At 51.2% G+C, this 15,016-nt stretch overlaps 1 protein-coding gene across 10 annotated transcripts in view; it reads left to right on the forward strand.

The window, feature by feature from the left end:
- The window catches only part of ARHGEF11 (Rho guanine nucleotide exchange factor 11), a 113,782-nt gene that overhangs the window by 84,823 nt on the left and 13,943 nt on the right, over nt 1–15,016 (forward strand). For 5 of the 10 annotated variants that reach the window (XM_029227433.1, XM_029227439.1, XM_029227430.1 and 2 more), the window contains 12 exons: nt 1,354–1,396; nt 2,512–2,608; nt 2,769–2,891; nt 5,519–5,542; nt 6,673–6,817; nt 7,085–7,184; nt 7,972–8,001; nt 11,018–11,144; nt 13,849–14,028; nt 14,117–14,164; nt 14,387–14,574; nt 14,791–14,937. In XM_029227433.1, the coding sequence (XP_029083266.1) occupies nt 1,354–1,396; nt 2,512–2,608; nt 2,769–2,891; nt 5,519–5,542; nt 6,673–6,817; nt 7,085–7,184; nt 7,972–8,001; nt 11,018–11,144; nt 13,849–14,028; nt 14,117–14,164; nt 14,387–14,574; nt 14,791–14,937 (1,252 nt within the window). The remainder of the gene's footprint in view (nt 1–1,353; nt 1,397–2,511; nt 2,609–2,768; nt 2,892–5,518; nt 5,543–6,672; nt 6,818–7,084; nt 7,185–7,971; nt 8,002–11,017; nt 11,145–13,848; nt 14,029–14,116; nt 14,165–14,386; nt 14,575–14,790; nt 14,938–15,016) is intronic. The other 5 variants (XM_029227432.1, XM_029227434.1, XM_029227438.1 and 2 more) reach the window with 3 other exon arrangements.

The following is a 15,016-nucleotide window of genomic DNA, read 5'->3' on the forward strand; positions in this document are numbered from 1 at the left end:
CACTGAGGCATGCGGGATCTTTTATTGCGGCGTGCGGGCTCTTCGTTGCTGTGCGTGGGCTTCTCTCTAGTTGTGGCGGGTGGGTTTTCTCTCTCTAGTTGAGGCGTGCGAGCTCGGTGGTTGTGGCACGCGGGATTAGTTGCCCCACGGCATGTGGGATCTTAGTTCCCCGACCAGGGCTCGAACCCACGTCCCCTGCGTTGGGAGGCAGATTTTTTACCACTGGACCGCCAGGGAAGTCCCTGGAGACAGGTTCTTAAAGAGGATTCCTGGATTCTGTTCCTAGCTCCACTCTAAAGATTGATCTCTTCTCTGGACCTCTTTTGCCCACATGTAGCAAGGTAGAGTGCACATTGCCTCTCTCTGAAATGTTTGGAGAAAAAAAACTTGCACCAAGTCCTAATTACTCTCCCCTGGATCAATGCCCTGGTTCCCTTCAACTCTCCTTGCCTTGCCCATCCCTGGGATGCAGAAACAGAGGCCCAGAGACATCAGATGATAGAAATCAGTGAGCCAAGAGGCGAGCCCAGATTTCTGAAGTTCAGCCTGACGTGCTCTTACTGCCCCAAGGCAGGGTTCAGAGGGAGGGGACCCCAGAGTGTCTGGGGTGGATGAGCACGCTGCATCTGGACATAGCTCCCAGGGATGTGTCAGGGATCCCCCCGGCGGCAGCACCTCGGCCTGCAGAGGGCAGTTCCCATCTTAGACTTTCTAATCTGATCAACTAAACTAATTCCAAAATGACTTTATTCATCTGGCAGCAAGCTACTAGGACTAATGAGACTGGGGAATAAACGGCTTTTCCCCAAGATTTTTATTTTTGCCCCCTTCAGTGGGTCTTGAGTAAGGAGGTTAGAGCTGCTCGTTGTTCCCTGTTGGCTGTTACGGAACCACCGCAATGGCCAGCTGGCAGGTAGCCGTAAAGCCAAAGCCAGGCGCTGTGCTCACTGGAAGACTTGGTGACGTGAGGCCAGTTTTCCCTTGGGAGTGAAGGAGCGGGGAAGCCCATCAAATCGCCTCATCAAGATTTCTCCCATGCTGCTAAATTGGTACCAGTCCACTTTTGGGAACCTCTCCATTCCATGCCTCTTGATGTCCTTGAAATAAGAGTGGGAAGAGTACAGGTGCCACCCTCGGAGTAGAGTCCCAACTTGCCTTGCCACCTCAGATTCCACTTCTCAAATCCCGAGCCTAGAATTCAGTTGGAGAGAGGTGAGTGGAGGGTAGGGTAGTGTAGGGAAAGGGGGAGAGAAGCTAGTGTTCTGGAGCCCTCCTTGCCTCTGCACAGCATCTCCCACATCCCCTGGGGTGTGTGGATCTCACCACTTCTGCCCCCACCCTTCTGTCTTTTAGCCTCTGAGAGTGAAGGTCCCAGAGATGTTACAGGCTGAAATTGGTAAGTTGGCTCCTAGGACGGTTAGTCTCCTCTTGGTGTCCGCCTTGCTGTGCTGGGCCCTCAGGAAGGGGCGAGGGGTCGGGGGGACATAGTCCCTGCCTTGGGCAGCTGTTCTCAGATAGGGGGAAATAGGGACAGTTCCTCCAGAACTCCTCACGGTAGCTTATGGACAAGCACAGACAGAACGGACCCTGCCTGGGAGCTTGTCGCAGGGAGACAAGGCTTGGTTAGGAGAGCGGGGTCGTTCCTACCAACCTTCCATGTGACCTCTCTGGGCCTCAGTCGGCTCATCTGTACAAAGAGGAAATTGGATTCCCAAGCCTGGTCGAGCATCAGCATCCCTTGGGGAATTCTTCTTTAAAAATACAGAAACCAGTGCCTCACTCCACCCCACCTGAGAGTCAGGATCTCTGGAGTATTTTTGTTCTTTTGGTTTCGTTTGCGTGAGTTCCTCAGCTCACACAGAGTGAGGAGGCAGGGAACGAGGCAGTTGCTCTGCTCCCGCCTCACTCTCAAGCCACGACTAGAAGAGCTGAGGGAGGTGGTAGAAAGAGGATGTTAGTCTGAGAGGCTAATCATGGGAGCTTTCTAGACGTAATAGTTTGAAGCTGCCTTGGAAAAGAGGCACTTTACAGGCCCAGATGATAGGAAAGCTTATGGGCACAGGCAGAGGGTGAATGTAGGGACAGGAGAGACACCTTCCAGTTTCTGGTGGGGAGTTAGGTTTCCTTGCCTTTTTCAGCCTTGCGAGCTGGCCCTGGGTCAGTGGAAGGAGAATGAGCCTCTCAGAGGTTTGCACATGATGCCAGAGGGCAGCAGCGTCTGGACACATCCAAAGAGGGACTTTAATATTTCCCCACTTAATGGAGTGTAGAACAGCCTGAAAATGTTTTTGTCCTTGCCTTGGGACTTGGATGTCAGGATTCCAGTCCTGAATTCAGGAATGACCTGGTAGGTCCAGGCCTCCACTTCCCTTGGTTATTAACAGGAGGGCAGAAAGCCAGCTTTCCCTCGCGGCACCCCAGGGAGCTAAGAGGCTTGAAGATGCTCAGGAGATATAACCTCCTCCTCCTGACATCCCTCCCCTATCTGTCTCCCCTCGGCTCCCACCGCAGACCTGCGCCTGCGGAACGGTGAGGACGTGCGCGCTGTTCTCTGTGAGGCTCAGGAGGCAGCCATGCCAGAGATCCAGGAGCAGATCCATGACTACAGGTGCCCGGCGCCCCCCGTCCTGCTCTCTCCCCTGCCTTCTCGCCCGTTTTCTTTCCACTGCGGTGTGTGTGCATCTCTTGTGAGGTGTGTATGTGTGCCTCACTCTCTGTCCAGCAATGATGTACATGTGTTTCTTTCTCTGTGTGTCTCTCTGGCTCAGAACAAAGCGCACTCTGGGGCTGGGGAGCCTGTATGGTGAAAACGACCTTCTGGACCTGGATGGGGACCCTCTCCGCGAGCGCCAGGTGGCAGAGAAGCAGCTGGCTGCCCTAGGAGACATTTTGTGAGTCTCCGATCCACTTCTACCCCCTGAACATGCTGCGCAGATTGACGTGTTTTGTGGGTCTGTTTCCCAACCTCTCCCCCTCTTCCACTGCTTGCCTGATCCGTCTTCCCCTGAAAGATGGGGAGAGTCCAGCCCTCTTGCTTCATTTCTCAGGCTGGGGCTGCAGGAATTTCAAGGGAGTTGCAGAGCCTGGGGCTCCTGACAGTAATTTGGTGATTATGACAAACCACGGGCTCCAGGAATGCAGGGAGCTTTCTGCTTCCCCTCCCTAGCCTCTTCTTGACGGTTCTCCCTTTTTGCTCTAAGGTCATATCTGATGCTGAGTGTGAGAACCACGCTGTGATTCTCCAGGGAATAAAGTTCCTTCAGGAGGCAGGTGGTTCATGGGAAATTGGACTATTTTTAACTAATCACATCAGAGGACTAGCCTAACTAAACTTATTAAGGAACTTCTGGCACAGCTGCTGTGGTTGCATCTTTCCAGTCTTATTTTCTAAAAGTGTCCCAGGTGCCTGGGATGACTTTGTAGGGACACTTGCAGGCTTAGAGGTAGATTTTTCACCCCAGTACTTCTTTCCACTCAATAGTTGTATGACTTTTTTTTTGGCTGCGCTGCGAGGCATGTGGGATCTTAGTTCCCTGACCAGGGATCAAACCTGTACCCCCTGCAGTGGAAGCGCAGAGTCCTAACCACTGGCCTGCCAGGGAAGTCCCGAGTAGTTGTGTGACCTTGATCAAGCTATGTCATCTACCTTGGTCTCATCTAAAATGACAGAGATTGGGCTAGATGATCTCGATAATCTCTACTAAGAGTGGTATTTCAATCCAGCAAATTTCTGTGGAGTCCCCACTGACGCTAAGCAGTGTTCTAGGCTCCTGGATGCATTAATAAACAAACAGCAGTGCTTGTGGGGCTTATGTTATTGTGGGAAGAGAAAGCAGTATATAATAAATAAGTAAGTTATATACTATGTTAGAAAATAAGGCTGGGGATGGGGGGGAATAGAGCAGGCTGAGGGGAGTCAGGAGCACCTGAGCTAGTGGGTTGCAATTTCAAATAGAGCCTCATCCAGAAAGTTACATTTGGGCAACTGAAGAAAGTGAGGGAGTCATCCTTGGAAATATCTTAGGGGAAGAGCATCCCAGGCAGAGGCAACAGGGCAAAGTAGGAATGTGCTTGACGTATTTGAGGAACCGTAGGAGACCAGTGTGGCCAGAGAAGATTGAGAAGCTCAGTGCTGAATCAGAGAGGTAACAGGAAGAGCAGCCTCGCAGAGCCTGTGGACTGTTTTAAGGTCTTTAGTTTTTTTCTCTCAGTGAATGAGGAGCCACTGGAGCTGTGAGAGACTCGAGGGTGGGTGGAGGGTGGTGGGAGAACAAGGAGGGGTTCGAAACAGGGAGATCAGTTACGGGAACCCACGCAGTAGGGCTCCGACCAGAGAATTGGCGATGGAGGGTGTGAAGAGAGGTCAGCTCCAAGTATATTTTGACAGTAGAACCAACAGGAGGATTTCCTAAAAACTGATGTATAGGATGTGAGAGAAAGGAAAACCAAGGAAGACTCCACAGTTCTTACCTAAACAACTAAAAGGACAAAGGTGCCATCAGTCGAGTTAGGGACAGTTGTGTGAGGGACAGTTTTGTGGTAGAAAACCGGGAGCTCAGTCTCGGACATGTCAAAATCCGAGATCTTTAGACATCAAACTGGAGATTTGAGTAGACAACTGCATAGATGAATCTGGCATTTGACAAGAGATCCGGGTTGGAGATGAGACCAGATGAGGTCCCACAGGAAGGGTATATTCTTTGAAAACAACCCTCTGACCCTCAGCCAAACCCTGAATCTTTCTGGGCCTTAGTTTCCCTAGCAGTCAGATGGCACTAATCACCCCGACCATGCCAGGGATGGTGGCAAAACCTGACCGAGCCTATTCTGAGGTCATAGACACCACAGAGTTCTGTGGGGTTATAATGGACAGCACAGGCACCCTGCTTATAAAGGCTTCTATTTAAAAGAAGGAAGCGCTAGCCTCATTAAATGGAGATATGAGACCTATTATTTTGAGTAATAAATTATACGTGTAAATATTATACGTGTAAATAGCTTAGAATAGTGCCTGGCCCGTAGTGAGCACGCAGCATTAGTTGCTGTTACCATTAACCGCTTTTAAATAGGTTCCTCTGAATCAGGTCTCAAGGTATTATCTCTGCGCCCTCATCTTCTTTCCTCTTGCCTCAGTGTCAGCCCAACCCTTCTAATTTAGTTCTAGGTGGACACAAAGAGGAGCCTTTTCCTCCGTGGTAGCTTCAGAGGCTGAAACAGATACCAGGCGAGAAGCTGTATTTGCCTCATTCCCCTTCCTTTTAGCTGGCTAAGGACACCATCATCACCATCAGTCTGTGCTAATTGAGCCCCTCAGAGGAATGAGAACCCTCACCTCCTGAGCCCCAAGCTGGCTCCAGAGCTGAGACCAGGAGTCTGAGTCTGACCTTTTATCATCCTCCTCCCTTTCCTCACCCGCTCCCTTCCTCTAGGAAAGAACTTACCCTCCTCCCAGTCTTGCACAGGCGGACGAGCCTCTGCCTTTGCAGTCTGAGTCATCTGTTCTTTTCTTTTGTTCCAGGTCCAAATACGAGGAAGACAGGAGGTGAGTGAGTCTGTGCAGTTGAATCAAGGTGGGAAGGAGTGGGGTTGAGCTACTGGGCATTGCATCTCTGCCAATCATAGGCAAGTCCCTAGCTCCAGAGGATCACCGTCTGTCCAAGTTTAGTTTCCAGATGTCTGTGTAACCACAAGGAGGTCACGAGGCCCAGGCCCTGGTACTCGGGGATCACTGCCTGGGACGTGGGTCTGCTCCTCAGTGTGAAGACACCAAGCTGCCAACACTCCCCTTCCTGGCCTCCTCTTCTCCACCCACATTAGCCCTGTGCCTGCCTCCCCACTTCTTTCTCGTAAACCACCGAAAGAAGGAGCAGTGATAGAATCAGCCTGTGTTAGCAGCACCTGCAGAGGGGAGCTAGGGTACAACACATTTCCTCTGCTGACACATTTTTTTTTCCTTGAAGCCTATATACATGTGCCTTTGTTTCTCAGTAGCCAGTGTTAAAATGAGGGTGCATTCCTTGAGCATACACGCACTCAATAAGGGAGAGAAGATGGGGTTAGAAGTCTGTTTCAGAGAAGACGAAAGCCAGGGCCGAAACATTTGCTTCATTGAATCCACAAAGTGGATAATCTGTCTACCGAATTGAGAGGCAAATACAGTTTTAAACACAGAGCTCTGGACAGTTTCATCTGTGGCAGTTGGAAGCTACTTGACAGATCATTTCCATCTCTTTTTCTCCTTGTACTTGGGGTGGGTGGTGGCAAAGGCAGCTTACCTGGACTTGCAGGGGCCGGTTGGCGTTTCTCCGCATCCCTTTGCCACCCCACCCCTGTGTGTACGCTTGAGGACATTAGCTGTGGGCCTCAACCGTCGCCCATGGCTTATTAGTTGCTTATATTTTGGGGAACTGACACGTCCTTCCGCTGACCACTGTCCCCTCGTTAGGGAGCGTTCTGCGTAGGAGAAGAATACGATTTCTTCTGGGAGTCATGCCAGCCAAGACTTTTCTCCGGCTTCTGCCTGCTGTCCCATCTGAATATTCTGGGCCTCCCGCTGAATGCCCTGGCCCTTCGCCACCCCACTGGGTGGTGGTGAGGAGCTTGTGTAAAGCAGTCCCAGCCCTTCCACCTGCTGGTGCTTGCCGATTCACCGCCCCCATTCCTCTTTTACAGTGCCCCCATGGACTTCGCCCTCAATACCTACATGAGCCATGCGGGCATCCGTCTTCGAGAAGCACGACCTTCCAACACAGCTGAAAAGGCCCAGTCCGCTCCTGACAAGGACAAGTGGCTACCCTTCTTCCCGAAGACCAAGAAGGTGACAGAGCTCCCCTAGAAAGAATCATCTCTTGGCACGGTTCCTGCGCTGAGGCAGACCGGAAGAGTCATTGAGAATCCCCAAACTAGAGCAGCCCTCTCCCTCCCTGCAGTCCCAGACCAGAAGCAGATGTGCTAGATCAGATACAAGCATGAGTCTGCTTTCCTGTTGCTTGTTTAGGGCTAGTCATAGAGGCAGTAGCACGGTGACCAGTGGCCCAGTCTGGGTACTGGGACCTTCTCCAAACCCTAGTGTCTCTTATCTCAGCAGAGCAGCAATTCCAAGAAAGAAAAGGATGCCTTGGAGGACAAGAAGCGAAACCCCATCCTCAAGTACATCGGGAAGCCCAAAAGCTCTTCCCAGAGCAGTGAGTATTTGGGGAGCAAAGCCTTGGACAGGGACCTCGGCCCCTTCACAGGCCAGCATGTCGGCAGAGGGCCTTCCTGTGCTTCAGGCAGCCAAAGGCCCAAACAAACTCTGAGGTCGCAGCTTCCTCTTGGTGCTATTGCATTCTCCCCTTGCCACACCCAGTGACGGCCCCTGAGGTACAGGGAACTGCTTCAGAGCCAAGGAGGCCAAGCCAGTCCCTGGGTCTAGGAACTCAGAGACAGTTGTAGATACTGAACAGCCATGCAGAGGAGTATTTCCCCCTTGGCAAGATTGCCCTGTTGACAGTCAGTGCCTCCTTCACCTTCATCCATGGACTTGTCTGTCCTCCTGAGGGCCTGTGTGTTGGGAGCAGTTATGGGCCCTTGATAGAGGGTTTCAATTAAGCAGAACTAGGTGGAAAGGGAGCAGGTTTGGGACCCAGAGGCTCCCCTCATGCCATCAGTAATCCAGACCTCCGTGGATCCTGTCACCGATCTCTTCCCAATTGTGTGTCATCTGTCTGGACATTGCTGCTGGCCCTCCCAGTCATTATCATAAGGCCCCAGTGTTAGTCTTGGGGATCTGGGAAGGGCCACAGCATGGGCCTCCTGCCTTTCCTGAAACCGCTGCCTTGGGGGAAGGGGAGAGGAGGGGACTCTACTAGATCAGCCCTGATTTTTGCCACTACCTTTCACTTTCCAGCTTGATGTAATTTTTATTTTGACTCTTGAAACATTAATTTGACTTTTCATGGTTTACTTTTGTTTTTGTTTGTTTTCTTTTAGCATTTCATATTCCCTTGTCCCCTGTGGAAGGTAAAAGGACCATTTTCTTTGGGTTTTTCTTTGCATTAGCATTGAGTTTCCATTTCCCAAGTCCTGTCTGCCCTTCTTCCCCTCTCCTTCATCGCCTCCTGTCCTGGCTCTCTTTCCTCCCTCCCTTTCCTCACTCCATTACTCTTGTATGTTCCTCCATGCTGCTAAAGCTCCCCGTGACACAAACGCCTGCCCAGGGATGCCTGCCCAGGGGCTCCTGCCCTCACGCTGGGCGCAGGACTCTGCCTACCTAAGGCAGGGCGGGAGGGGCCGGGGCACTGCCCCCCGGCACCGTGCAGCTCTTCCTGGCAGTGCTGGCAGAGGCCAGCTTCTAGGCCCTCCAAGACTGGTGCACGGCCTGCGGCCTTGCTCTCATTCTGTCAGCTCTCCGTGGATGCGGCTCCAAAAGTCCAGGGCTCTATGTAAATGAGGGAAACCCTCGCATGTTGCAATGTCCTGTACAAGTTCCTCAGATTTTTGTTTTCAATTGAAATAATAATAAAATCCTCAGTTTTGAGTGTTATATGGGGTTGTTTTTAGTACCTAATGGGTCTTCAGCAGTTTTGCCTTGGGGTATTTTCATTTCTATCATCTCCTTTGTTTAAGTCCTTCACTGTAGCACCTTCATCTCCTGACTCTTACCTTTGCCAGCACAGCGTCACTGAGAGAGACTGACCCTAACGTATGTATGTTAGAGGCCTAATATCTTCTAGAATCTATGTATCAAAAATAAATACATATATAACAGACATTAACCCAGAGGAGCTTAGAACCTAGAACTGGGCAGGTTCATTTCCCTTCAGTGAGGTCCATATGCATACAATTAAAGTGGTTAATATTTTCTAGGTTCTGTAGTAAATCAAGGGGAGAGATAGCAGTGAGAGGCAATCAGGAAATCTGTTGCTAGAATTCACTTTATATAAAGTGACAATTAAAGATAATGATTTTCAAAATTATTTTTAAAGTTAAATTCCTAGACTTGTTATGCTATTTTAAACAATATAAGTAAAGAAATATTGGGGGGGGGGGAAGTCTATAAAACAATGGAAAAAATAAAAGAATGGCCTTGAAACCCAGGCCCTTAGTTTTTAACACATACTTCCTCCCATCCACCCTGCCCGAGGCAGGCATGAGGCAAGCAGCAGGCCTGAGACGAGCAGCCCTGCCCAAGCTGCTTGCTTTGTGTCAGCCTGAGAGGCAACAGGAACACCCAGGGTAGGGCTGCTGATCCCAAGAGAGGATAAGTATGCTGGGTATTCACCATCTCTTTGAGTCATATCTTTCTATTGTCATTTCATGGTTTGATTTGATGTTCTCAAGTTCCCAGGACATCAGACAAGTCTGTATGCGTATCTAAAGACCAAACACCCACCAAAGCTAGAAAGCCTCAGCATTGAGAACCTTGCTGTTTCGGAGCATCAGCCATTGCCCCTGTTTATCAGTGAACGTATCTGATTGTTAGTGACATATAATTCACTTTTGTTTAGTTTCATTGTTATTCAGAGAATGGAGGAAGGGAGAGCAAAGGTTACTGATGAAAACTTTGCCCTTTTCAAAAACGCGTTCCTTTCTACGTGTCTTTTTCCCCTGTTACTCTGGGTTATTCAGTTATACCAAATCTCAGGGCCACACCTGTTCCTTGTCACAGCTAGGGTGTAACTGTATCCCAAGAACTGGGCCTTTTCCAAGTGGCCCATGGGAGAGGGAACAATAGGCTCTGCCCGGAGGCATTCTATTATAGGACGTTCCCCAGCTCCCACGTCATCACCCAGCCAGGGATGCTCCGGGCTGTAGCTGCACAGCTGACCCTGGCTGCTGCAGTTGCCCCAAGGCCCAGATGCACAGTCTGGGACAGGCAGATCTGACTCAGATCTCCAAAATGGGAGTGATGGTAACAGTCCCTACTCCTAACACATGTACACAGCCACCTATTTTGCAGTTTTAGAAAAACATGACCTGCCTAAAGGATATGAAATTGTGAGCTTTGAAGAGACCAGCTAAATGTTTTTCTGTTTCCTCTGGCTTGGAAATTTTCTTACGAATCTCAAGTTTAGATACAGAGGGAGATTTATAAGTTTGTATATGTCGATGTCAGAATCTCTGGTTAGTGTGGTTAGGACCAGGGCCTGGCGCCCGGGGCTGTTTGTCTTGCCTTCCCCATCCCATTATCCTTCCTATTGGTCCGGGCAGAGCAGCATCTTTAGCCCAACTCCTGTTCTGACATCCTGGACCTGGAGCTGAGCTAATCAACTTTGAAGATAGGAGCCACTGAGCCCCTGGGCCTGAGCTCTCTTCTCCAGGGTCTCCACATGGCATCACCTATGCCTTTTTTACTCTCTTACCTGCCTTCTCTACTTTGAACGAGAACAGCACTCTTTTGTCTTAGCTTTGAAAAGCATCTGGAATTTGAATGCCGGAGAGTGACATCTCTCCTCTGTTCCTCCTAAGACCCCCCTCACTGGTAATGGAGGGTCTGATTCTTTAATGATGGGGAGGAAGAGCTGGGGGTGAGGGCAGAAAGAACAGAAAGGAGAGTCAAGGAAAACCAGAAATAGTGAACTCTAAAAGTAGTATAAATTTGAGAAGTGCTTGGTAAAGTTGGCAACCTGGCCAAATTATACCAAGGTTGACGTGTTTTGGGTCTTCCTGGATATCTTTTTTTTTTAAACACATATATGGCTCTTGGGAATAACCTAGTAACGATTCTCAAGCATGAGAACCACTGTGATAAAGAATGTGAGAGCCAAAAGAAATATCCATAGCAAATGCACTTTCAAACCCTCTCATTTTGCATCCCAGGAAAGAGTAGCCCCCAGAAAGGTGGAGGGACTGCCCGTGCCACGCCACACAGTAGAAGAGCCAGGGCTCCTATCATGTCTCCTGACCCTCAGCCCCATGCTGCTCTCATCCGTGCTTGCTCATCGCTGTCTTCTGGGCTAGAGGGGAGCGAGGGCCCCAAGAAGTCATCCCTGAACAGAGAGCAGAGTATCTTTCATTATCTTTCTTCTGCTTCCAGTCAAGCCAGGCAACGTGAGGAACATCATTCAGCACTTTGAGAACAGCCAGCAGTGCGACGCCCCAGAGCCCGGGACGCAGCGACTCTCCACAGGAAGCTTTCCCGAGGACCTGCTGGAGAGCGACAGGTAGCAGCGGCTGGCTGGGGCCTGCTGGCCGCCCAGAGAGAGGAGCGTGGGCAGGGTTCGGGGCTAAGGTTCAATGCCAGCTACTTTACCCCCCACTAGACTGTAAGGCTCCCACTGTAGAGCTCTCTCCCTCTCCCCCAACCTTCCCGCCTATGTGTTGGTGATCAGGCCAGCGGGAGAGAGAGCAGGGCCCCTGACCTTCCAGTCCGAGAACCATATGCCTTTAAAATTCCCTTTGGGTTCACCCCCTGGCCACGCAGTAGCCTCCACCCCAAGAATGAGCTAGATTATGTTATAAAGCAGCTAGTCGGGAAACCCTAAATGACAAAGCTAGAGAAGAGTACAGAGTGGGGCGAAGGGAAATCCTGGGCAATAAGGAAGTCAGGCTAAAGACAGTCTGGGGCGTGGGTGAAGAAGAGAGTTAGAGATGAGGTTCTGCTGGCTGGTTTAAAGGCAGACGGTGTAACTTGGGCCTCAGATGTACATCTCAGCGAAGAAATAGAAAGGTCATTGATTCAAAACAAACTGCTCTTCCTTCAAGAAGCAAAAGGGGAATGGAGGCTGTGACATCGCTCACATTCTCCACCTCTGGCCGGATTCTAAGAAGAGCCCTTCTCTGCTGGTGAAATGTACTCTTAGACTTGCTCTTGACTGTGGCACGACAGCCATCAGGTCACGTCTAAAATTCTGTAGCCAGCACTTCAAGTGAGAACTGCCTGTAGTCAGAAACATCCCTGCAAATTCCTTAAGGCACACTTGAGGTACAGTAAATGTGGCCTTGTGTATACAAAACTAGTTCCTGTGTACACTGCTGAGCTGGACTAAAGGCAGACCCAAAGGCAAGCCAGCATGCAGCAGCCTGATTAGTCAGACTGTTTTACCCCTGAAATAACTAATCATCAAACTGTAAGTCAAACGTTCCTGCTTGTATGCAGGGTTACTCCTTTCTGCTGCTACTAAGCCTTTATAAGCTTAATACTCATTAAAAGATTTTGCCATAGTGAGAATTAACAAAGATTTAGGCAAGATAAAGGTTAGATTTGTACTGGGGTCAGAGGTTGAGTTCTAATATTACTGAGTAAATTAAATATACAAATTATATGATTGCTGGGGTAGGTGTGATCTTACAGATGTATCAAATGTACAATTATAAGATATACTATCAACATTTTGAGGCAATATTTGAGACCATTTGTAAACGTATTCTTCAAGTTGTTAGGTAAATTTGCCCTGAGACATTCGCTGGGATTCTGCGTCTACTCTCAGCAGAAGCCTTTGGATTTGATGGTTATGAGTTCACTGACAATCTTAGAAGAAATGGCAGCGGCACATGGTGGGTCAGAGGTTGTCGTAGAAACTAAACGGGTATAAGAAGCCCCCGATTGTAGACAGCAGTAGTCTAGGAATTTTTGGCCAGAGGTGGGTTGTATGCCTCACTTCTTGGTGGGATCATTACTCACTTCTGAGTACTTGAAAGAAGCCCCAGGAGCCTCATTGCATGAGGTTTGTTGTGGTGCTAAAGTGACCCATTGTGGGGCACTGGTGAAAGTGTTTTGAGTTAGTCTGTGTTGGAGTTGTTCTGTCAGACTTCAGGGGGTGAGTTCAGTAGGGCATCAGCTGGCAGTATGGTTTCTAACCCTGCAGACAAACCCTCAGGACCTGGGCGGGGGAGCGGCATTGGGATCCTCTGGCAGTTCAGAGAGACTTGATGAATGGAGACCAAGGCATATGGCTCCTTCTCTGCAGCAACCTGCTGTGCTATTAAGAGCTCTCCAGACTCTCCAGGCCTTCTGTTGTCCTAGAGGCAGAGCAGGATGTAGATTAGTAATAATGTCAGCAAAGAACTAGCCCAGCAGGACCATGGGGGGAGGCACCATCCTGGGGCAGCCAGGGGTCAGAGATGCCAGCTGTCACAGGGCTGATGCACTGCAGGACTCAAAAAAGAGCAACACCCAGTCGTCAGCATCTCATCAAGCCCCACAGATACTCAGTGGCCAAGCACGGTAGGCCAGGGAGCAGGTTCCTGCCCGTCAGTAAACAGGCCCCTGTAAGCACCCTCCCAAGCTGGTCTGCTCCCAAGAGGGGACTGGAAGCCTAGGAAGGATGCTGTCAGGATAAGAACAGAAGAAATCCACAATCCACATCACAACTGGAGGGGTGGGAATTCAACAGCAGATAGAATTTTCTGACAGGCAGTCAGAAATACTAGAATGTGTGTGAAGAATACTAGAGTGTGTGAAGATGGTGCTTTTACTTCCCTCTTAAAAGATCTCGTAAAAGGAGAGATCCGCCTCAAGCAGGGTCCAAGGTGGGAGCCGACCTGTTCCAAAGCAGAGGGCCAGATGAGCTGGCCACGAGATGGCCAGGGGCAGGGAAGGTGGGACCTTGTTGTCCCTGATGAGGGACTTTGGTGTCCACAGCTTTCCTGACGGGGACTTGGGGTCTTTGGCATCCGGACACCCCACAAGTCTGATTCTGTTAGTCCCAGATTTCACCTTCCTGTTGGGATCCCTTCCTGACCAGTCGCAAGGAAGTTGAGAGGCTCTCTCCATCCACCTGGGCTGGGGAGAGGAAGGATTTTGTAGAGTTGGGACCCTTTGGGTCTGGTGTTTGGGGTGGAAGCGCTGAGGCACCCCTGAGATGGGGCAGCAGGTCAAAGCTGGCCAGATGTAAGACCCCAAGGTCTTTTGCCCCCTCCATCCAGTTCTCGCTCAGAGATTCGCCTGGGCCGCTCTGAGAGCCTGAAGGGCCGGGAGGAGATGAAGCGGTCCCGGAAGGCAGAGAACGTGCCCCGTTCTCGCAGCGACGTGGACATGGACGCGGCCGCAGAGGCCGCCCGCCTTCACCAGTCAGCCTCGTCCTCTGCCTCCAGCCTCTCCACCAGGTGGGTGGGGCTCAGGGGCTCAGCCCGCTGATATCTTGGGGGCCGGGCAGGAGCAGAGGGTGGCTGAGATTTGACATTCTCTCCACAGGTCTCTTGAGAACCCAACCCCTCCCTTCACCCCCAAAATGGGCCGCAGGTGAGTGATGGGTGCCGTAGCGCCTCTGTTAGGTGTCGGTGTCCCAGCCGTGCTCAGCTGCCCCTGCTCCCCTTCCAGGGGCCAGCTGGTGGTGCAGCTCCTCTTCGTGGCCCACTGGCTTCCCATGGGCCCTGGGCAAGCAGGGTGGGCAGGAGGCGGAGGGACAAACCCCGTGTTTGAGTTTTTGCTCCGTGTGACGCTGAGCTGCCTGTTTTCCCCCAGGAGCATTGAGTCCCCCAGCTTGGGGTTCGGCACAGATGCCCTCCTCCCCAACCTCCTAGAAGATGATCTGGGCCAGCTGTCTGACCTGGAGCCAGAGCCCGATGCCCAAAACTGGCAGCATGCAGTGGGCAAGGACGTGGTGGCTGGGCTAAGCCAGAGGGAGGTTGACCGGCAGGAGGTCATCAACGGTGAGACTCAGGCGGGAACAGCTGCAGGGCACCTCAGGCGCAGATGGTGGTAGAGAAAACAGTGGGGGGCCTGGGGGGCAAGAGCGGCCCCTGGGGAGAGAGAAGTTGACACACCATCTGAAACCAGCACCAAAGGTGGTTTGGAGGTCACGAGATCCTTGCTGACGGGCTTTCCCTCTTGTCTTTCTGCCCCTTCTTGTCACTGCCCCCGCTCAGAGCTGTTTGTGACAGAGGCTTCCCATCTGCGCACACTCCGGGTGCTGGACCTGATCTTCTACCAGCGGATGAAGAAGGAGGGCCTGCTGCCCCGGGAGGAGCTGGCGAGGCTCTTCCCCAACCTGCCCGAGCTCATCGAGATCCACAGTGAGGAGCCCACCCCGCCTGCCCCCTTCCCTGGCCAGCCTTCAGGTTTCTGCCCCAGCTCTGCCCGCATGCCAGGACC

Source organism: Monodon monoceros, unplaced genomic scaffold (genome assembly GCF_005190385.1).
Source record: "Monodon monoceros isolate NGI ecotype Baffin Bay Population unplaced genomic scaffold, NGI_Narwhal_1 Super_Scaffold_18, whole genome shotgun sequence".
In the NCBI taxonomy this organism is placed as follows: Eukaryota; Metazoa; Chordata; class Mammalia; order Artiodactyla; family Monodontidae; genus Monodon; species Monodon monoceros.